Here is a 22,127-nt window from a genome sequence, read left to right on the forward strand (position 1 = left end):
GAAATCACAGCTCTTCCCATATTATATTATAATTGTGGCAGATATCTGAAAATATCATGTGTTCGTCACTGCTTTGGATTTATAGATTGTTACTGTTCAGTCGCTAGGTTGTGTCCGACTCTTTGCGACCCCATGGACTGCAGCACGCCAGGCCTCCCCATCCTTCACCAACTCCCAGAGTTTACTCAAACCTAAGTCCATTGAGTCGGTGATGCCATCCAACCATCTCATCCTCTGTCGTCCCCTTCTCCTCCTGCCCCCAATCCCTCCCAGCATCAGGGTGTTTTTCCCATGAGTCGGCTCTGTGTCAGGTGACCAAAGTATAGTAATAGCCAGTGCTTTATTGAGCAAGTATATCCATTGCTATATCACAAATTTTCAAAACGTGAATAACTGTACTTCAGTGTAATTGGTTTTCTGTTTAGTTATGTGCACTGTGTCTCCAAGCATTAAAAACATTCTTATGGGCAGGTTTCATCAGCTTTGCCGCGACCCAGGAGGTCTACGTCGCGTGAAGGTTAATAGCCCCCGGCTGAGATCCTGCGGTTGTGGCATGCTACCTCCACCGGGTGGCAGCATATTCCTTAAAGGTTAGATTGATAACAGAGAAGAAACATTTAAAAGAACATATTTGGATATGGTTTTCAAACCTTTTTGACCACAGCCCACAGTAAAAATTAGGCTTTATATCATAACTCAGTACACTCATACTTAAGTTTCACAAAACAAGACTTAACTTTACCATGTGACACACTGATAGCTTTTATCCCATTTCTGTTTCCTTAAAATGCTGATTGCAAGCCATTAAACTGTAATTCTGTGGGTAACACTGTGCTGTTTGACATTGCGGGAGACCATCTTTTATCTTACTTCACGATTTATGACCCAGACCAAAGTTCACTTATTCCCACACATTTTCAGGGACATAATATTTGCATTTAAAGTAACTGTCAACAAACTTGAATGTATCTTTACACAGTATTTTTAAAATGGTGTATTATTGATGTGTGCAGTGAAATGAACTGATTTTACTTGTATCACAAGACAGAACAATCCCATCCCCACCACACCAGTCAGTCTCTGCCCAGGCAGTCACTGTGCTGATTATTTTGACCATGGATTTAAACTTGTTTTCCTAGGACTTCATATAAATGGAGCCATACAGTTCTCATTTTAGCCTCACTTTGCTCAGCGCTGTGTTACTGAGATCATTCCATGTTGAGCCGGTCAGTGCTTTGAAATATATCACAATTTGTATTAATATATTCTCCTGGTGAGAGACTTCTGGGTTGTCTTCCATTTCGACTCTCGAAATTAAAACTTTCATGCACATTTGTATACATGCCTCCGTGTGCACATTTTCATCTCTTGCAGATGAATACCTGACGTAAAATTGCTGGCTCAGATGGTAAATAAATTTGTTTAACTATAGGGAGCAGACAAACATTTGCCAAGGTGGTTGATCCATTTTCCGTTTGCACTAGCAAGCAGTGTGTGAGTGTGGGTCGCTCCCATCCTAACCTGCGTGTGACACGCGCCAGTCTTCATCCCTGCTGGCGCTGTGTTAGGAGTGTAGCTGTGCCACTGGGTGGTGAGTGTTAATTTGCATTTACTTGATGAATGATAATGTTGGACACTTTTCCACGTGCTTATTCACCACTTGTTTATCTTTGTCATGAAGTATCTGTTCAAACTTGAGTTGTTTTTTTAACATCAATTTGTAGGAGTAGTTTTTACATATTTTGGGCACCAGTCCTTTATCTCATTCATATGCATTTATGAATATTTTCTCCCAGTCTGTGACATACATATCTATTTTATTAATGATGTCATTTGATGAACCAAAGTTTTTAGGTAGTGATTTTTTTTATATATATTTAATACTTTCTGAGTCTTGTCTAAGAAATCTTTTCCTACCCCAAGGTTGGGAAGATAGATGGTATTTTTTTTTTTTTTTAATGTTTAGGTCTGTGATTCATCTCAAATCAGTTTCTTTTTATGGTGTGAGGTAGGTGTCATGTTGCGGGGTTTTTTTTTTTTTCCATATTTTGTCTCATATTCTCACTATTTGCTGTAAATATTTTTTTCCACCATTGAATTATAGCACAGAATTTAAAAAGAAAAAAAAAAAACTTTTGCCAAAGGGCTACAAAATTGAATTTCCCTGCTGACCATAAACCAACCAACAATACTTTTCTAAGTTAGTTTAGTTCATCCATTTATCTTGAGATTCTCAAGTTACTTTATTCACATAGTGTGAGGTTTTATGAAGCTACATCTTTTTATAGGGTCTGTAGCCATGCCGCAGAGCTACTGGTTCTGTGGCTTTTTAAATTAGATTGAAATTAGGTAAAATTAAAAATTCAGCTTCTCAGTCAACAGAAGCCACATTTCAAACGCTCAGTAACACATGAGGCTATTTTCTTCCCTATTTACCAGTGCAGATAGAGATGTTTTCATTTCTTCCACAGTACTAGATAGCACTAGCCTATAGAAAAATAAAGGCTGATTTTATACAGTTTTGAGACATATTTTAATGAAACTTAGTTTTGATACTGTCATTCAGCATCTGCCTTGCCCATTTTCATCCGTCCATGCTTCTATTTCTATTCCAAGATGTACAGTCCCAGCCAATCCTTTTGTTGGTCTGAAAATGCAGTTACTTCTGTCTGCTCTGTCCCACCTGGAAGAAAGAATTTCCCTGTATGTGTCTACCAGACTCCTTTTCTGGAGCCTACCTAGCACTGACCTTTTTTAAATCTTCTCAGTGTTAACTGCTGAATTTCTGGGCATCCTCTGTCAACTTATAGTACAGAGATAGGTTTTTTCTCTTTCCTGTCCTGATTAAAATTAAATTTCTCCCCATTTCTATAATAAATACTAAAATTGCAAAAAGCAACAAGTTATGAGTTTTACCATACCCTGTATTAACGTTTTTGTCCAGCAGTGAACTTTGTTGCTATTTCATCATGAGCAACCACATAGGAATTTGTGAGCTTTTCTCTCATTGTTCACTGGGTGTGAGCTAAGTCTTTCATTAATGTCTTTCAGTGTGGGAACTTTGCTGTCCTGGTGGATCTTCATGTATTGCCGCAAGGTTCAAGCAAAGATACTAGCTGGTTTTCTGAACAGAAGAAAGAGGTACCAGGAAACTTTTCACTATTTTTTTAAATTGAAATGTCGTTGATTTACCATGTTTCAGGTGTACAGCAAGTGATTCAGTTGTACACACACACACACAGACCTATATTCTTTTCAGATTCTTTTCCGTTGTAGATTATTACTTGATATTGAATATAGTTAGTTCGCTGTGCTATACAGTAGGTCCTTAGAACTTTTCACTAATTTAAATACAGGAGCTGCTCTTAAAAGGAACATTAGCTTTTTTTCCAGCTTTCATTTTTATTAATGGACAGTAAATCTTGAGTGCTATTTAATCCTTGAAGAAAAGTTGTCTTTCCCACAACAGACATACACCTGCCTTTTCTGTTGTTGTTCCTTCAGAAACTGACACATCCATCTATTTCATATATTTCATTTGCCACTCTAGTATTTAAGCCAGAAATTCCCCACCTCTTTGTTTGAGGGAAAGGGTTCTTTGTATTAAAAAAAAAAAAAAGATGACGAAGAAGAAGAAGAAGTTAAAGAGACTTTTCCAGGTAAGCAGGGATTGTAATCCTCACTGGTCGTAATGGATGGACCGAGCCCCTGGAGCAGGTGTGGGGTTGACACAGGCTGGCTTGGTCAGCTGTCTGAAATCTTCTCCTGTACCACATGACCCTTAGGAAAAGTATAGGGATGGGTGACAGCAGCCCTCCTCTTACAGTGGCCAGTTGCTAAGCAGGTGGTCAGTCAGTAAAACGATTGTATGACAGGATTGTGGTGTTGGACCTGCTCGAACCTCAGCCGCCTCCTCTGTGGCTGAGGGGTTCTCCCAGACCCTGGCTGAGTCCCTCCCAGCTCTCAGTTCTGAGGTCCCACCAAGCGCTGCTGCGGCAAAGGCAGAAGGGGCCTCCAGCTCTCATCTCACGCTTGGCTTCCTTCTCCAGACCCCTCCTTATTAGCGAGCAGCATAGTGAGCCTGTGGCTTTTACGTAACTTTACAAATGTAACAGCCTTCGGAATCTTCCATGATATTTGTTGGTCACAGTGGCTTTTTAGAGCTGGAAATAAATTTTATTACAAGGTGGTATATGGAGAAAAAACTAGTGATGGTGGTACTTTTTGGTACCACTTTTTTACCCCTTAACTGTGATAACTGTTTTCAGTCAGCTTTTGGAGATAACTAGAAATCTCCCGAAAGAAAATTTATAAGTAATATATTTTCAGTCAAAGGATAATATTATTAGTACGTTGTTAATCTCTGTTCATTTCCAGGGCAAACCATTCAATATCATGGTAATCCAAGTCTATGCCCCAACCAGTAACACTGAAAAAGCTGAAGTTGAACAGTTCTATGAAGACCTAGAAGACCTTCTAGAACTAATACCCCAAAAGGATGTCCTTTTCATTATAGGGGACTGGAATGCAAAAGTACGAAGTCAAGAAACACCTGGAGTAACAGGCAAATTAGGCAAATTTGGCGTTGGAGTGCAGAATAAAGCAGCGCAAAGGCTAATAGAGTTTTGCCAAGAGAACGCACTGGTCATAGGAAACACCCTCTTCCAACAACACAAGGGAAGATTCTACACATGGACATCACCGGATGGTCAACACCGAAATCAGACTGATTATATCCTTTGCAGCCAAACATGGAGAAATTCTATACAGTCAGCAAAAACAAGACTGGGAGCGGACTGTGGCTCAGATCATGAACTCCTTGTTGCCAAATTCAGACTTAAATTTAAGAAAGTGGGGAAAACCACTAGACCATTCAGGTATGAGCTAATCAAATCCCTTATGACTATACAGTGGAAATGAGAAATAGATTTAAGGGACTAGATCTGATAGACAGAGTGCCTGATGAACTATGAACGGAGGTTCATAATATTATACAGGAGACAGGGATCAAGACCATCCCCAAGAAAAAGAAATGCAAAAAAGCAAAATGGCTGTCTAAGGAGACCTTACAAATAGCTGTGAAAAGGAGAGAGGTGAAAAGCAAAGGAGAAAGGAAAGATATAAGTATCTGAATGCAGAGTTCCAAAGAATAGCAATGAGAGATAAGAAAGCCTTCCTCAGCGATCAGTGCAAAGAAATAGAAGAAAACAATAGAATGGGAAAGACTAGAGATCTCTTCAAGAAAATTAGAGATACCAAGGGAACATTTCATGCAAAGATGGGCTCAATAAAGGACAGAAATGGTATGGACCTAACAGAAGCAGAAGATATTAAGAAGAGGTGGAAAGAATACACAGAAGAACTATACAAAACAGATCTTCATGACACAGATAATCACGAAGGTGTGATCACTCACACTCACCTAGAGCCATACATTCTGGAATGTGAAGTCAAGTAGGCCTTAGGATGCATCACTATGAACAAAGCTAGTGGAGGTGATGGAATTCCAGCTGAGCTCTTTCAAATCCTAAAAGATGATGCTGTGTAAGTGTTGCGCTCAATATGCCAGCAAATTTGGAAAACTCAGCCTTGGCCACAGGACGGGAAAAGGTCAGTTTTCATTCCAATCTCAAAGAAAGGTAATGCCGAAGAATGCTCAAACTACCACACAACTGCACTCATCTCACACGCTAGTAAAGTAATGCTCAAAATTCTCCAAGCCAGGCTTTAGCAATACGTGAACCGTGAACTTCCAGATGTTCAAGCTGGTTTTAGAAAAGGCAGAGGAACCAGAGATCAAATTGCCAACATCCACTGGATCATGGAAAAAGCAAGAGAGTTCCAGAAAAACATCTATTTCTGCTTTATTGACTATGCCAAAGCCTTTGGCTATGTGGATCACAATAAACTGTGGAAAATTCTGAAAGAGATGGGAATACCAGACCACCTGACCTGCCCCTTGAGAAACCTCTATGCAGGTCAGGAAGCAACAGTTGGAACTGGAAATGGAACAACAGACTGGTTCCAGATAGGAAAAGGAGTACGTCAAGGCTGTATATTGTCACCCTGCTTATTTAACTTATATGCAGAGTACATCATGAGAAATGCTGGGCTAGAGGAAGCAGAAGCTGAAATCAAGGTTGCCAGGAGAAATCTCAATAACCTCAGATATGCAGATGACACCACCCTTATGGCAGAAAGTGAAGAAGAACTAAAGAGCCTCTTGATGAAAGTGAAAGAGGAGAGTGAAAAAGTTGGCTTAAAGCTCAACATTCAGAAAACGAAGATCATGGCATCTGGTCCCATCACTTCATGGGAAATAGATGGGGGAACAGTGGAAATAGTGTCAGAGTCTATTTTGGGGGGCTCCAAAATCACTGCAGATGGTGATTGCAGCCATGAAATTAAAAGACGCTTACTCCTTGGAAGGAAAGTTATGACCAAGCTAGATAGCATATTGAAGAACAGAGACATTACTGTGCCAACAAAGGTCCATCTAGTCAACGCTATGGTTTTTCCAATGGTCATGTATGGATGTGAGAGTTGGACTACAAAGAAAGCTGAGTGCTGAAGAATTGATGCTTTTAAACTGTGGTGTTGGAGAAAACTCTTGAGAGTCCCTTGGACTGCAAGGAGATCCAACCAGTCCATCCTAAAGGAGATCAGTCCTAGGTGTTCATTGAAAGGCCTGATGCTAAAGCTGAAACTCCAGTACTTTGGCCACCTGGTGCGGAGAGCTGACTCATTTGAAAAGACCCTGATGCTGGAAAGATTGAGGGGAGGAGAAGGGAACGACAGAGGATGGGGTGGTTGGATGGCATCACCGACTCAATGGACATGGGTTTGGGTGGACTCCAGGAGTTGGTGATGGACAGGGAGGCCTGGCGTGCTGCGGGTCATGGGGTCACAAAGAGTCAGACATGACTGAGCGACGGAACTGTTGTCCTAACTTTGCTAAGGATACCCAGTGACCTCAAACTGGGAGCAAAAAGGCCCAGGGTTCTGTGTGATGGGATTTATCACACTGGTGGCCTGAGACGTTGACATCATCATTCAGGTGAATAGCGCTGGGCCATGCTCTGCAGGACTCCGTGTTTAATAGGCCATCGCCTGCTCCTCCAGTCTGCCTTCATGTCATTCCAACCTTTGGCTTCTCAACACATGTCCCCATGATTCAAAACAGTTAATTCATCCTCCTAAAGTGACCAGTATGCACCCAAGACGGCCTCACCCAAAAAGTGTGACTTACGTTGGCAGCATCCTAGAATCCACCATTCCAGGCCCAGATTTTCCTCCATTCTCTCCCAACTCTGCCGCCTCGGCTTTAGACCTTTTGTGTTGACATGCTGTCAGTTTTGCCAAGAGTCAGTTGATTTGGAAGGCTTTACAATAAATCTGTGAGTAGGTGACTCACTTCCCAGCCAAAGCATGAGGCCAGAATTTTCCAGGGTGCCACAGGCAGCTGCACTGCCCTACCTGTGCTGGTGTTGGGGCCACAGGGCGTGCCTTAGTGAAGGGACTCAGAGCGCAATGGGGCCTGCAGGGCTCCACTGCGGGCCGTGAGCGGGCTCTCCGCGAAAAGCCAAGGAGACGCTCTGTGGCTTCTACTTCACACTGTTTCTTCAAAATATGCTCGCTGACATTAAAATGGATCTGGGATAATGTGTGTGTGTTTAAGAGAAGAGAAAAGCTAGTTGAGGATATGACTTTAGCCTATGTTCAGTGTCCCAGGCCTTTTATGTTTTTTAAATTATTAGATCATCTCAAGATTGGGATTTCATGAGCAATCAGTTTGATTGCATTTTAACAGTCACTTTGAGTAGTGAAAGTCTTAAGAATATCCTGTTCCTTTTCAGAAAAGGATCTCATCACATGTATTAAACACATGTTTGAGTCCAGCCTGAGTAGTCTTTGTAACCCAAACAGTTGAACTCAGGCTGTTCCCCTTGTAAACCTGGGAAGCACAAAGGAACCCCTGGTAGCCTGGAGATGTTGGGTACACCTCTCTCTTGCTCATTGATTGGTCTTCCTGCTGCCCCTCGAGTTTAGATGGGAATTTGTCTTTCCTTGTCTTGCCCTGGTTCTGAAGAGAACAGTGCTTTGCCAGATGTGCTGTGGTCAGTTACTAGGGGACCTCGACACAGCACACACGATCCACCTTCCCATTTGTCAAACCTGACTCGTGGAAGGAAAGCCCCGTAACTACAGGGAGAGAGTTTGTGTACATGGGCTTTGGCTTTGTTTTTGTCCTCCTATTTTTAGTTCTAGCCTTATAGGGCATTTATGGCCAAATTTTAACAATCCTTGTTTCCATGTATGTCTTTCACATATTTTCTAGCTCAGTCATCGTTGAACCCTGCATGTGAAGCAAAATTCTTTAATTGTTAAAACAACAGTATGAGCAAGGCTGCCTTTCTGTTGCACGAACAATGCCAAAACCTTCAACTGTAAATGAATACCTCTGTATTCCACAAGGCATTGCATCTTTGGGCTGCAAAATGAGATCAGGAAGAAGACCAGAGTTTGTATTTTATCGAGAAACTCTGTTTGTGAATTAAGTCAGGTGTTTTCTATACTGTTTGAGGAGTACGTGTATTTGCAACAAAAGAAAAGCTTGTCTCTCGTTGCCCTTCAAAGCAGCTTACAGCTCTGTCCTCGTTTTAATTTATGAGGATTCTAAGAGATCAACCTGAGATGGCATCATGAGAAACCAGTGAAACAGGTTTGAGGTGACCTGGAAACTCTGAACCTTCTGCAGAGTCCTTGGGAACTGAACCAGAATTGTCCGTCCTTACACACCAGTTCTTAATCTGCGTTAAGAAATTTAGATTTGGGAGCAATTTTATTTTCCCTTTCCCTACATCAGATTACATTTTTCTGATAGTATAGCTAATGTGAGCAGGGTCATCCCATTATACAGTTAGGCTTTAAGTTTTATTTTTCTCTTTTATAAATAACACTGATATGTTCAAAACAGTAGCTCCAGAAATTTGAGATATTGACATTCAATTAAAACCATGTTTTTCTGTTGCCTAATAAAAATTTACTTTTGTGCAATATAAGAAGTTAAATTATTTTTTACTGTGAATAGGTGAATAGAGAGCAGTTTTCACAGAAGCTTATACGATATCATCAACAAGCCTATGGAAGAAAATCAGACTCTTGATTTCCAGTTCTCTGTTCAACTTACCATCCGTGCTGTTGCTTTTCAGTAGATTTGTAAACCCCAGAAACTAATCAGTTATAGTGGTTAGATATTAAAGTTTTTTTGAACCAAGTTTTAAAAGTAGGAAATTTTTGTGTAAAAATCACTGTCTCTAGTTCCTCTTAAATCAGAAAATCTGGTGGCGCTGTGCCATGGGTCCCAGCACGAAACCTCAGGGCACTGCCCCTCCTGACTGGCTGGGGCTCCCTCTGACTGTGCCCTGGCTCTTTGACTCCTCCCAGTCTGCAGTCCTTGCCCAGTGGGCCCATCTCTGGGGCTCCCACTTGTAGCCAAAGTTGGCTCTGTTCTGTCGTATACTTGTCATAATCCCATTGGTTGATATTTACATGAAAACAGCCTTTCCCTCTCTGACTTTCTCACCTCCTTGCCCTGATTTTTACATTGATGTTTTTACCTTCCTTTTGGAAATATGAAACTGAGGCAGAGAGAAATGAAGAGGGGCAAAATATATTTCTTAGATCACAGAGTAAGCCAGCATCATGGTTTCAAGCAAAGCTTAGTGGCAGATTTAAGTCTGCAGCATTATCCATGAACATATGTAAATGTCTTTATTCATAGCTAAACTAAAAAGCAAACAGAATGAAGTGTTCAGTTTGGCTTTTTCATATGCATACTGACTTTTTTTGTACTGCATTAAATTAGAAAGTTATATGTAATTTTTTTAATTTACTTTAGGAAGTCTGTTTACTGTTAAAAGAAACCATCGATTCAAGAGTGAAGGAGTACTTACAAGTTCGTAAACAGCACAGGCCGTCAGATGCAGAATTCACAAGATCCAATCCCTTGTCCTTAAAAGGTAGGCACGAACTACTTTGATTTCGGGTAAAATTTCTGCTTTGTAGAGATGGCAATTATGTTTGACTGTGACTGTCAGAGTCAGAGTTGTGTTGCTGTATAGTGATACATTTTAAAAATATAGCCTAATGAAGATGCTTTGTTTGGGTAAAGAAAATTAATCAAAAAGCCCTAAAGGGCTTTTAATGGTAGGCAAAGTATATAAAAATAGAAAACACAACATTCCTAAGGAAACTATAAATTCTTTAAAGGATTTTTTTTGACAAGTAGTCTTGCAAATAGATTTGCAGTAATACTTGATTTGGGGCTTCATGCTTTTCTAAATGCTTTCATATATGTCACCATCTCAGAGGTTCTCAGCTGGGGGTGGTTCTGCCTCAGGGGACATTTGGTAATGTCCGTCACAGTCTGGATTGTCATAACTGGGGTGGGAGCCATGATAGATAGCTGTTGGCCCCTGGTGAGTAGGGGCCAGGAATGCCACTAAATATCCTACAGTATACAGGGCAGTGCCGCCCCCAACCAGGCAGTGCCCCCCCAAATGCCAAGGGCACTGAAGCTGGAATATCCTAAGCCCTTACCCTAACACCCTGTTACCCTGAGAATGGTAATATCTTTGAGTTATGGGTGAAGAAGCAGAGGGTTGTGAGATTAAGGGGGTTGCCTGAATAAAATGTCATCTTCTTGAGGACCAAGATCATCTCCTGTATCTGGCATCTTCCCCTCCCCTCTCCCCACCCCTGACACTTAGGCCATGCCTGATGCAGAGATTTGGGGATATGTTCAATGAAGGACTTCCCTGGTGGCTCAGACAGTGACGCGTCTGCCTATAGTGAGGGAGACCCGGGTTCAGTCCCTGGGTCCGGAAGATCTCCTGGAGAAGGAAATGGCAACCCACTCCAGTATTCTTCCCTGGGAAATCCCATGGATGGAGGAGTCTGGCAGGCTACAGTCCATGGGGTCGCAAAAAGTTGGACAGACTGAGTGACTTCACATTCACCTTTTCACTTTCAGTGGAGGAGGACTGGGGTGACAAGTGCAGAGCCTGACCCCTCAGCTCGGTGTTCTGTCCACTCCGTCATCGCTGTGTTCTTTAAACTTTTTAAGTTAGCGTTTCATGGCACTCTGTCGCGCAAATACAGTCAACCCGAGTTAATCCTCCGAGGTCAGGGCTGCGTTGCTGTGCTAGATTATGCTAACGCAATAGCTCTTTAGGGAAAGAGCGGTGAACATCCTCCCCTTTAAACACAGACTCAGTCTGCATCGTGTACTTGGGCACAGCTGGTAAGGAGATAGATGAAGTTCATTCAACAGAAAGCCTCAAACAAATAGAATTTTCAGTCCGAACAGTATTGTATTAGATGACACTTTGTGGCATTTTGCTTGGGAATAGTTGAAGTCTTGAGAAAAGCTGCAGCAGACGTGGTGAGTGGCCCTTTGTAACTGAGACAGAAGGAGAAGGAGCAGAGAGAGTTCCAAGAGCCCAGCCCCACCGCGGTCATGGCTTGCTCTGCACCGACTCTCAGGTGGTCCCTGCCCTGGTCTCTCCTCCTCAGGGAAGTGCTGACTGCTCGCTCTCCCAGCCTCTCTCCCAGGCGGGGAGCTCACGGTGTTCTCACCTCAGGATGAAACCCAGAGCCTTTCTTGGGCTCATGTGGGCAAGAAGTTTGCTAAAAACAGAAAAGTAATCTTACTCTACACACAATTTTGTAATTTGTTTTTCCCATCTAACGTAATGTAAAAGTCCTTGATTCATTTTTGGCTGGGCTGAGCCCCGGATGTCATGCGGGCTTTCCCCTGGTGGCCGGTGGGCTCCCCTCTGGAGCACTGCACAGGCCTCATTGTGGAGTCTTTCCTGCTGCAGAGCCTCGGCTCCGGGCACGTGAGCTCGGTAGCTGCGGTCCCCCGGCTCCAGCATACACGCAGGCTTGGTAGTTGTGGCGTACTGGGTGTGGTTGCTCTGTGACACGTGGGATCCTCCTGGACCAGGGGTTGAACCCGTGTCTCTTGCACTGGCGGGCAGATGCTTTATCACTGAGCCACCAGGGAAGCCCCTGTAGAAGTCCTTTAAAACACATGTCACCATTTTCAAAATTTAATAGATGAGAAGCGATGTCACATTCTGGCTTTGGTTTGCATTTCTTTATTTTATTTTATTTTTATTTTTATTTTTACTTTATTTTACTTTACAATACTGTATTGGTTCTGCCACACATTGACACGAATCCACCATGGGTGTACATGCGTTCCCAAACATGAACCCCCCTCCCACCTCCCTCCCCACAGCATCTCTGTGGGTCATCCCCGTGTACCAGCCCCAAGCATGCTGTATCCTGCGTCAGACACAGACTGGCGATTCGTTTCCCGCATGATAGTATACATGTTTCAGTGCCATGCATTTCTTTAACAATTAGTGATGTTGACCTTCTTTACATGTGTATATTAACTATTTGTGTATCTTTGGAGAATTGTCTGTTGGCCCAGTATTTAATTAGGTTGTTATAGGAATTCTTTATATTTTCTGGATATTAATCTCTTATCAGATATGATTTGCAAATATTTTCTCCCATACTGAGAGAAATGGAGAAAACAAAGCCTTTTCATCATCTTTATAATGTCCTTTGACACAAAGGCATTTTTAATTTTAACGTAACCCGGTGATGTCACATCCATGAAATCATTGCTAGATTCAATGTCACGGAGATTTTCCCTGTTTTTTTCTTCTAAGAGTTTTTTGGACTGCTCTTACATTAGGGCTTTGATTCATTTTGAGTTAATCTTTTATGTGGTTTAAGTTCAGGGTCTGACTTTGTTCTTTCACTATCCAGTTTTCCCAGTGCCATTTGCTGAAAAACCTGTCCTTTGCCCCAGCAGGTGGCCTTTGCATCACTGTTGAAAATGATTTGACCACAGTTACAAGAGCTTATTTCCCGGCTCTCTCTTCTATTCCACTGGGGTGTATGTCTGTCTTTATGCCAGTACCACACTGCTTTGATTACCATAGCTTTGTAGTAAGTTTTGAAATTGAAAAATGTGACTCTTCCAACTTTGTTACCATTTTTCAAGGCTTGTTTTGGCCACTTGAGGTCCACGTTACTATTTTTAATAACTACATAGAAGTCCATCAAGTGTCCACAGTCTAATTTATCACTGGGACATTTAGGTTGAATCTAGTACTTTTGCTGTTGTGAACAGTGGTACAGTGGGCATCCTGATGGCCTAGACATGTGCACACTTCAATTTCTTTATAATATTTCTGTCTGTCTGTCTGTCTGTTTAGTTGGCTGTGTCAGGGCTCAGCTGCAGCATGAAGGGTCGCCGCTGTATCACGTGCAGTTTCCCTCGTGGTGCACAGACCTGAGCTGTGGCGTGTGGGCTCAGCAGTTGGACCTAGTTGCTCCCTGGCATGTGGGATCTTAGTTCCCCAGCCAGGGCTCAAGCCCACGTCCCCTGCACCACCAGGGAAATCCTAATATTTCTGTTTCATGTTCATACTTTTATTGGTTTGTAAGAACTCATTAATTAAGGATATTCATACTTTGTGTGATACGTATATTGCAAGTAATTTGCCTCTGGCTTGGTTTATTAACATACAACTACAAACGCGAAGCCTTTTTGCCTTCTGGAACCTCTGAGGCACATTTGTGGGATGAATGCCAGGCTTCCCTGTCGGGGATTAGTCGTGTGGTTGATGGCTGGAGGGAGGCAGGGGCTGCTGATGCAACAGTGTGCTGCTCACTCTGGGGTGGAAAAGCTGTGCGAAGTATCCCTCTTGGAAAGTCACCTCAGCGTGACAGCCCATCTTCCTTCTTTCTGCTTCTGGGGACAGATGACCTCTGAGCTTGCCTTCTGCAGCCCCCACCTTATCTGGCCCCCTTTCTGCTGCCTCCAGCCGGTCCTCAACCCCACCTTGCTGGACACTGGACCCCGCCAGCGGCCCCCTTGCTGGTGCCCCTGCGTCCACGCCGGCTGATGCGCCCCCTGCGGTCAGCACCCGAGTTAGGGTAAGGCCTTCTCTTCACGTTACAGCCTCATCTTGCGAACAAAGCCCTTCAGGCTTGCCCCTGGGCTCCAGGGTGAAGGCTGGTACTCTGAGGTGACCACCTCACCAGCCTCATCTTGTGCCGACCGCTCCTTCTTTCGTGCTGCAGCGCAGCGACCTTGATCCCTCTCTGGCACTCACCCCGGGGGCCTGTGCCGGCGCGGGCCCTCCCTGTCCCTCTGCCTCCTTCCACTTTCCACTCCAGGTCCTCCTGTAGGGAAGCGTATGCTTGTCCACAGTCCCCAGGTTCCAGGCCCGCCAGCACCCTGAGCTTTGGTTCATACCATTTGATTCATGTTCATCTCTGCAAATGGGTCAGTCGCCTGAAAACAGGTTCTGCCTCTTTAATAATCCATAGCACATTTTCTGGTTCTTAAGAGCTGTTTGTCCAGGTGACAAGTTACATGCATGGATGTAGCTCTCCTCTTCCCAGGAAGGCCAAGCCTGCTGCAGCTCACCTCTCCTGCCCTGTCTCCTCCCACAGCTCCCTTTTCTATTTCCTGCAAGCCTGCATTCTTGACACCTCTGTGCCTTTACATTTTCAGGTTTCTCTTTTGTCCGGAAAGCTTCTGTTACCCAGCTTTTAAGACCTAGCTCAAACATTTCTCCAAAGTCTCCCTCAGTTTCCCATCTTCCTTGCTCACAGCGCTTTATAACCTTGGCCACTGTATTATGACTGTAATGTAATCATTTTACCTGTGACTTCATTTCTCCCTCTCTTTGGTGGTAAAGATTGAGGGATTGTCACCCCACAGCCTCTTTTTTTTTTTTTTTCCTTCAAATTTCCATGCTGCTTAACTCAAGAGTAGAAACAGATAACTCTGCTTCACCTCATTGCAAACTGCTCATTTCTAAAGGTCAGAGCGCTGTCCACCCATCTCCCCAAGACTGCCTTCCACAGGGGGCCAAGGCTTATCATCTCCTGAGCCAGGTGCGCCTGCCAGGATGAAGTGGGCACACACGGTGATGCGCCCATGCAGACTGTTTATTATCAGCATCACTCGGCTGCTCCCTAGTCTTACTTTAAATGCCTTTTTCCAAAAGCACTTTCAGAGCCCCGAGCCGGAAGGAAAGCCTTGCCTGTTTCCTCCTCAGTGTTCCGTGTGGTGCCTCATGTGCCCTGAAAACAGAGTTGCTCTTACTGTCTTGGTGGCTTGGGTGAAAGTTGTGTGGTTTTCGCTTTTGTGTAAATTGGCTGTCTTCTCTCATGCGCGTGAGTTTCTTACCTTTCTTATTTCCAGATCTGAGTAATGATATTGTGCTTCATCCTGGGGTAGACACTTAATATGTGATGCTGGGTGGACTGAAGTCAGCAGGCGTTTCATGCTCTAAGTTATCCTTATTAAAAACTAACATAAATTACTTTGAGGCCATTTCCTTAATCATAAAATACTGAGGAATACAGAGACTGCTGACAAAAACTCAGTCAGCAAAGAGCATAGCATAGACATTTGCCAATAGCGTCATCCTTCTTAAGTCACCTGGAATAACTTCAATTGATTTAGTAAAATTAATGTTGGAAGAAAGTTTTTTTTTTTAAAGACTTAACTGTCAATTTCTGTCAACTCTACCTCATTAATATTTTTCCTCTTGGCCTTGCCAATATTGGGTGTTACCAGTCTTTTTAATTTTTGCCAGTCTGACAGGCCAAAAATAAAAGTACAAAAATGTCTTGCCCTTTGATTTTTATCTTTCTGTCTTTATGTGTTCACTGACTGAGGTGTGTGTTTGCAGCCAGTGCTTACCTTTGTACTGGGTCATTCACCTTTTTCAAATTTCTCACTTTTTCTCAGTGTCATTCTGGGTCAAGGCCCTAGTTAATCCGCTCTTGAATCTCCACCACAGCCTCCTGATTCCCCTTTCAGCCCATCCACATCTCGCTTCCAAAGTGCTTCTAAAGTGACCTTTTGAAAACACAAGTGTGATCATCTTCAGCTTAGAGACTTTTGTGCTCAGGAACCTCAGTTGCCTTGTGAAAAGAAAAGTGAAACTGAAGTCGCTCTGTCGTGTCTGACTCTTTGCAACCCCGTGAACTGTGGCCTGCCAGGCTCTTCTGTCCATGAGATTCTCCAGGCAAGAGTGCTGGAGTGTGTTGCCATTCCCAACCCAGGGATCGAACCCGGGTCTCCCACATTGCAAGCAGGTGCTTTACCTTCTGAGCCACCAGGGATAGGCTTTGTTTAATTTCATTTCTCCTTGAGACTAGCTGGCACTAGTCTGGCTCTTCAGTGGAAAAGCTGTTGGGTAAAGACATTATAGGTGGTTCACAGGATCTGCCTGTGGGAGAGCCAGGCGGCCTGGCTCTGAAGCTGCGCACGGCAGCACAGCCTCAGCCTCGGGATGTGGGATGGAGCTTCCCCGGTGGTTCCAGTGGCTAAGAATCCGCCCATCAATGCAGGCCACAGGTTCCATCCCTTGCTGGGCAACGAAGATCCCACATCCCACAGGGCAACTGAAGCCCGCAAGCCACAGCTGGAGAGAATCCTGCAGGCCACAGTGAGAGACCCCGAGGGCTGCAGCTAAGACCCAAGCAACACAGCCAAATATAAAAAATAAGGAAAGAAAGGATCTTATTTTTTAAAAAAGATGGCGGAGGATGGCCTTGGCACATAAGCCCTTTCAGCTGCCATCTGTGAAGCTCAGGACTGAGCCTGCAGGAGCATGGCAGCCTGGCCCGTGGCCATGGCACTGTCCTCCTCGGAGCTCACCAAAGGGCCCATGGCCGCATCCCGGTCACCCGTGAACCAGGGAGCCTGGGGTGCTTCCGTGTTTTTACCTTGGAAAAGTGGGACTTAACAAAGTGTGGGAAGTTACCAAAGCCCAGGGAAGATGGTCAGAAGTTTTGGGAGGGTGGAAACGAGTTAGCGAGGTCCACTGAAGGTTTCCTGTTGGCTTCCTTCTTCCATAAACTTCCGAGCAACGACGAGCTTTTGCAAGAACACAGCTCTCCCAACTACAGGTGAAATATGCTCAGTACCTCCTCCAAGAAAGAGAAGCCATGTCTCACATCCGAGCTCCACACCCGAGATTTCTGTGTGATGTTTATTCCTCTTTCCCATCATTCAGAACCCATATTGGTTTATTTATTGGCTAAATGATGAAGCTAACTATTGCCAACATACCTTGAATAAAAACCCAAAAAACTTACTTAATATGTAAATATATACGTGGTGTAGCAAGGAAGACAGTTTAGGAAGATGCTACCGTTCTAACATCTGTGGTCAGTTACATGAAATAAATGGTTGGTGTTATATCTTCCTTCTTGTAATTTTATTTCATATTCCCTTTGTCTTTTGCCCATAATTCAGCTGATCAGGACTCTTTACTTGGCAAGGTGACCGACACCTTCCTTCCTAAGGGGTTTGAGCCCTCAGTGGTCCAGCCTTTCTGAGGTTGCCGTTCGTTATTTTTCAGTCGCTCAGTCATGTCTGACTCCTTGCGACCCCATGGATTGCAGCACGCCAGGCTTCCCTGTCCTTCACCATCTCCCAAAGCTTGCTCAAACTCACATCCATTGAGTCTGTGATGCCATCCAACCATCTCATCCTCTGTCATCCCCTTCTTCTGCCTTCAATCTTTCCCAGAATCAGGGTCTGTTCTAATGAGGCAGCTCTTTGCATCAGGTGGCCAAAGTATTGGAGCTTTAGCATCAGTCCTTCCAATGAATATTCAGGACTGATTTCCTTTAGACTTGATTGGTTGGATCTCCTTGCAGTCCAAGGGACTCTCAAGAGTCTTCTCCAACACCACAGGGCAAAAGTAGCAATTCTTTGGCCCTCAGCCTTCTTTATGGTCCAACTCTCACATCCATACATGATTGCTGGAAAAACCATAGCTTTGACTAGATGGACCTTTGTTGGCAAAATATTGTCTCTGCTTTTTAATATGCTGTCTGGATTGGTCATAGCTTTTCTTTGAGGAACACGCGTCTTTTAATTTCATGGCTGCAGTCAGCATTTGCAGTGATTTTGGAGCCCAAGAAAATAAAGTCTCTCACTGTTTCCATTGTTTCCCCATCTATTTGCCATGAAGTGGTGGGACCAGATGCCATGATCTTAGTTTTTTAAATGTTGTGTTTTAAGCCAACTTTTTCATTCTCCTCTTTCACTTTCATCAAGAGGCTCTTTAGTTCCTCTTCACTTTCTGCCCTAAGGGTGGTGTCATCTGCATATCTGAGGTTATTGATGTTTCTCCTTGCAATCTTGATTCCAGCTTGTGCTTCATCCAGCCCAGCATTTGTCATGATATACTCTGCATATAAGTTAAATAACCAAAGTAACAATATACAGCCTTGACGTACTCCTTTCCCAACCTGGAAGCAGTCCACTGTTCCATGTCCAGTTCTAACTGTTGTTTCTTGATGCCCATAGAGGTTTCTCAGGAGGCAGGTAAGGTGGTCTGGTATTCCTATCTCTTGAATAATTTTCCAGTTTGTTGTGATCCACACAGTCAAAGGCTTTAGCATAGTCAATGAAGCAGAAGAAGATGTTTAGTTTTTGTTAACTTTTAGCACTGGATGCACTCTGCTTGGTCAAACCCTTTGTATTCCTTGTATGTTACCTGTATACCTGGTTGCTCCTCTTGTACACCATGGGCCAGCATTTCAACCCCACTTTGGTCTGTTTGTCTAACGTGATGAAAGAAGTCTAATGTAATTCGCCCTCCATGGCTGGCTGTCTCCTGCCATGTGAGAGTTGGTGGGGAGTCTCAGATTAATTGCATTTGGCAGGGCTCAGCCTCAGCACAGTTAAGTCTGTGTTGTTGAGCCCAAGTGTGATATTCATCCTTATGAATCCTTGAGCAGCTACTTTGGCCCCTGTGAGAAGAGGCTGGCCAGCGCCCTTGGGGGAGGCCATCTGGTCCAGCTTATTATGAGACCCTCTTACTGGGGCCTTTCAGAGGACGCTCACATCAGATCCAGATATTCTCACACACTGGCTAACTTTTCCCCAGGTATCCCTGTCCCAGCGTTTCTGTCCATCGCAGAGTAAATCTTTTCCAGTCTTATACTCAACAGCCAAGAAGACATTTTCACAGAGCTGCCCGGCCCTTTGTGAGATGACCTGAATGAAGCCAGTTTCTCTTATCCCCTTCGAATGGGTTGCAGTGGCAATCAGAAACCCCAGGACTTAGCGCTGTCTCAGAGCAAGTATCGAGTCATCCTCAAGAGCCCTGGTATTTCCCTTTTATCACTGTTGTTTGTGGTTAGTTGCTCAGTCATGTCCGAGCGGACTCTGCGTCCTCCTGGACCATAGCCTGCCAGGCTTCTCTGTCCATGGGATTTCCCAGGCAAGAATACTGGAGTGGGGTGCCATTTCCTTCTCCAGGGGATCTTCCTGACCCAGAGATCGAACCTGTGTCTCCTGCATGGGCAGGTAGATTCTTCACCACTGAGCCACCTGGGAAGGTTTTCTCACTGTGCCGGTGCCCTGGTAAACGGTTGCAGACCCGGAGGGGGACATTATAGAACGGACTTGCAATATTGAGGATTCCGTATCAGCTTGGCACTGTAGCCTGACTGCCTGACAGGCCCCAAAACGTCACACCATCTCCCCCTGGCCTTGGCATGCGGTGTCTCCTCCCCGGACACCCTCCTCCTCACCCGCCCCTGGGCCAGCTCTGTGTCGGCCAGCAGGCTTGTTCTCCCACGCCGTTTCCCTCGGGGAGCCTTGTCTGGCTCCGGGCGTCTTCTCTCTCAGGGAGCTTATCCCGCTTCTTTCGGCAGCCTGGCCGGTGGCATGCTCATCACTCCCTCCTGCTGGGGCGGGGGTTCTGCCGCCAGTCACTCGGCAGGAGCACACCTGGCGGAGGCAGCGAGGGAGTGAGCAGAGGCTGCGCTCAGCGGCGTCTGTTGGCCCTGGCCTCGTGCTCGGCTTCCGTCACGGCATCTGTTGCCCCTTCATTGGAAGGCAGGTGAAAGCCTGGAGCTTACAAACTGTTAGTGTTCCTCAGCTGCTCTTAAGAAAGTCAAAACCACATCCTATGCCATCCTAAGAGGAGCCACGGTATTTTCGGTATTTTCTGCCCCTTCTGAGAAAGGCTGCCTCCAGCCCTGCCTATCCCAGGTGACCTCCAGCATCACTGCTCATCCTAGTTACTGTTTCTGAGCATCAGCCTGCTGGGCGCCAGTACTGTGCTGGGACTCCCGTGTACCCACGGCGGATCCTCAGGGCTCCCCTTTCTAGCAGCATCCTTACCCTCTGGTTCTGAGAACCAGACTCAGCGTTCAAGCAACTTGCCCGAGCTCCAATAACTGGAAAGGGTCAGGGGCATTGTGAAAACATGGCTGTCCGGGTACCAGCTTCTGTTCACTACTTTAGCATCTCTTTTGGGGTGGCGGGACTGTGTGTGTCTGTTTTCTCTTTTAATACACTTTCCCTCTAATCATGAAAACAAAGCTGTGTTGAACCATGTGGAAGCCAGGAATAGCATTCTACTTGACCTACTATGTGGGAATCTTTGTTTTAGAATTTTTCCCCCTCCTCTCTTGTTTACAATGTAGAAGAGGAGAAAGCAACTCCAAAAGAGGGCTCACCTTCCAGCTCCAAGCACTTACTTCAATGCATTGTCTAACTGTTCAGTACACTTTTGTGTTTGTAGAGCAGTTTTTTTTTTTTTTTTTATTGCCATTGTTCCATTCTGTGTAACCTTTTTCTTGCAGTTAACATCTAAGAAACCCAGTCCTTTGGAAAATGCCATAAAATAAATTAAATTTTCCTGGGCACTGTGGTTTCTGTCTGCCTTGGCTTTTGATTTGGCTTTTCTTCTAAGCTGAATGCTCCTCTAAAAATCTTAGCTTGAATCTCCAGCCAAAGTGTGTAGCTTGCTCTCCTGTGGCATCCGAGGCATCTTCCTCGAATGTTCAGGGCTGGGTGGCCAGGCCCCCTCCCTTCGTCCACACCCACGCAGCATCCCTGGGGGGTGCTTGGAGGAGGGCACTTTACCACCATGTTAGGAAATCAGCGGGTGTTCGTACAACAGGAGGAGCGCAAGAAAAAGACGAGAATTGCCAAAACAAGCAAGTTCTTCCTATTCTTCCCTCCGTCTGAGAAACGCTCCCCTCCTTTCCCCAACGACCAAGGTGCCGTCCCCGCCAAAGAAAGCTTTCTCCCTGCTCCCCCGACACAGGCCTCATTGTGAGCCACGCTCCCCATGTCCCCAGGAGCACGCATTCATCTTTGTGCCGTTTGTTTGGGTTTGTATTTATTTTCCCAGCCCATTGAAAAACAGCACCTTTCCCTATTTAAAAGAAATTTTGGAAGCAAAACCCTTTTCCCTTTGAGCCCAGCCCTTCCTCCATATAAACCATCAGACATTTTTAGTGTTAATCGCTCAGTCATGTTCTACTCTTTGGGACCCCGTGGACGGGACCCCGTGGACTGTAGCCCGCCAGGCTCCTCTGTCCATGGGATTCTCCAGGCAAAATACTGGGATGGGCTGCCATTCTGTCTCCAGGGGGTCTTCCCAGCCCAGGGATTGAAGCTGGATCTCCTACACTACAGGCAGATTCTTTTCCGTCGGAGCCACCAGGGAAGGCCTTCAGCGAGGACAGTGAAGGCTTGCTGTCTGAGTCACCTTCCTCACACACTCACGTTGCGATCCTTTCCTTACACATTAGGGACATGAACATGACTGTCTCTCCGATAGCTCTTAGCCCCGGTGAAGCACAGACCCTGGGCGGAGAGCCCACCTTAGACGTCACCTGGGCCTGTGTTACCACCCGCCCCTGCCTGTCAGCCACGGCCTGGGGCTGTGGGCGCGTCAGTGCTGCGCTGGAAGGGTGCCTCTGACTTGGAGGGAGGAACCGGGCGCCTGTGTGGTTTTACAGACAGTAAAACAGCACCACAGAGTTTCAGAGATCTGTCGTTCTGCTAAATATCCTTAATATTGAGACATTGTTTTTTCTTTTCCTATTCACAGATCTTTACAATAGAAGTGGATTCCCTAGATGTGTCCTAGGGCACCGTGGCAACATGTGTTTTCTCTTTACACATGTGTTTAAATAGCTTCGGTTATTATTTACATTTCTTCCCATAATGTACTCCATCAAAACATTTGCTCGGC

At 44.9% G+C, this 22,127-nt stretch overlaps 1 protein-coding gene across 12 annotated transcripts in view; it reads left to right on the top strand.

Moving 5' to 3' along the window:
• The window catches only part of SLX4IP (SLX4 interacting protein), a 210,285-nt gene that overhangs the window by 135,303 nt on the left and 52,855 nt on the right, over positions 1-22,127 (top strand). For 7 of the 12 annotated variants that reach the window (XM_060397156.1, XM_042230418.2, XM_060397157.1 and 4 more), the window contains 2 exons: positions 3,052-3,141; positions 9,902-10,022. In XM_060397156.1, coding sequence (XP_060253139.1) covers positions 3,052-3,141; positions 9,902-10,022 — 211 coding nt within the window. The remainder of the gene's footprint in view (positions 1-3,051; positions 3,142-9,901; positions 10,023-22,127) is intronic. The other 5 variants (XM_060397159.1, XM_060397160.1, XM_060397162.1 and 2 more) reach the window with 1 other exon arrangement.

The sequence above is a fragment of the Ovis aries genome, chromosome 13 (genome assembly GCF_016772045.2).
Source record: "Ovis aries strain OAR_USU_Benz2616 breed Rambouillet chromosome 13, ARS-UI_Ramb_v3.0, whole genome shotgun sequence".
NCBI lineage: Eukaryota > Metazoa > Chordata > Mammalia > Artiodactyla > Bovidae > Ovis > Ovis aries.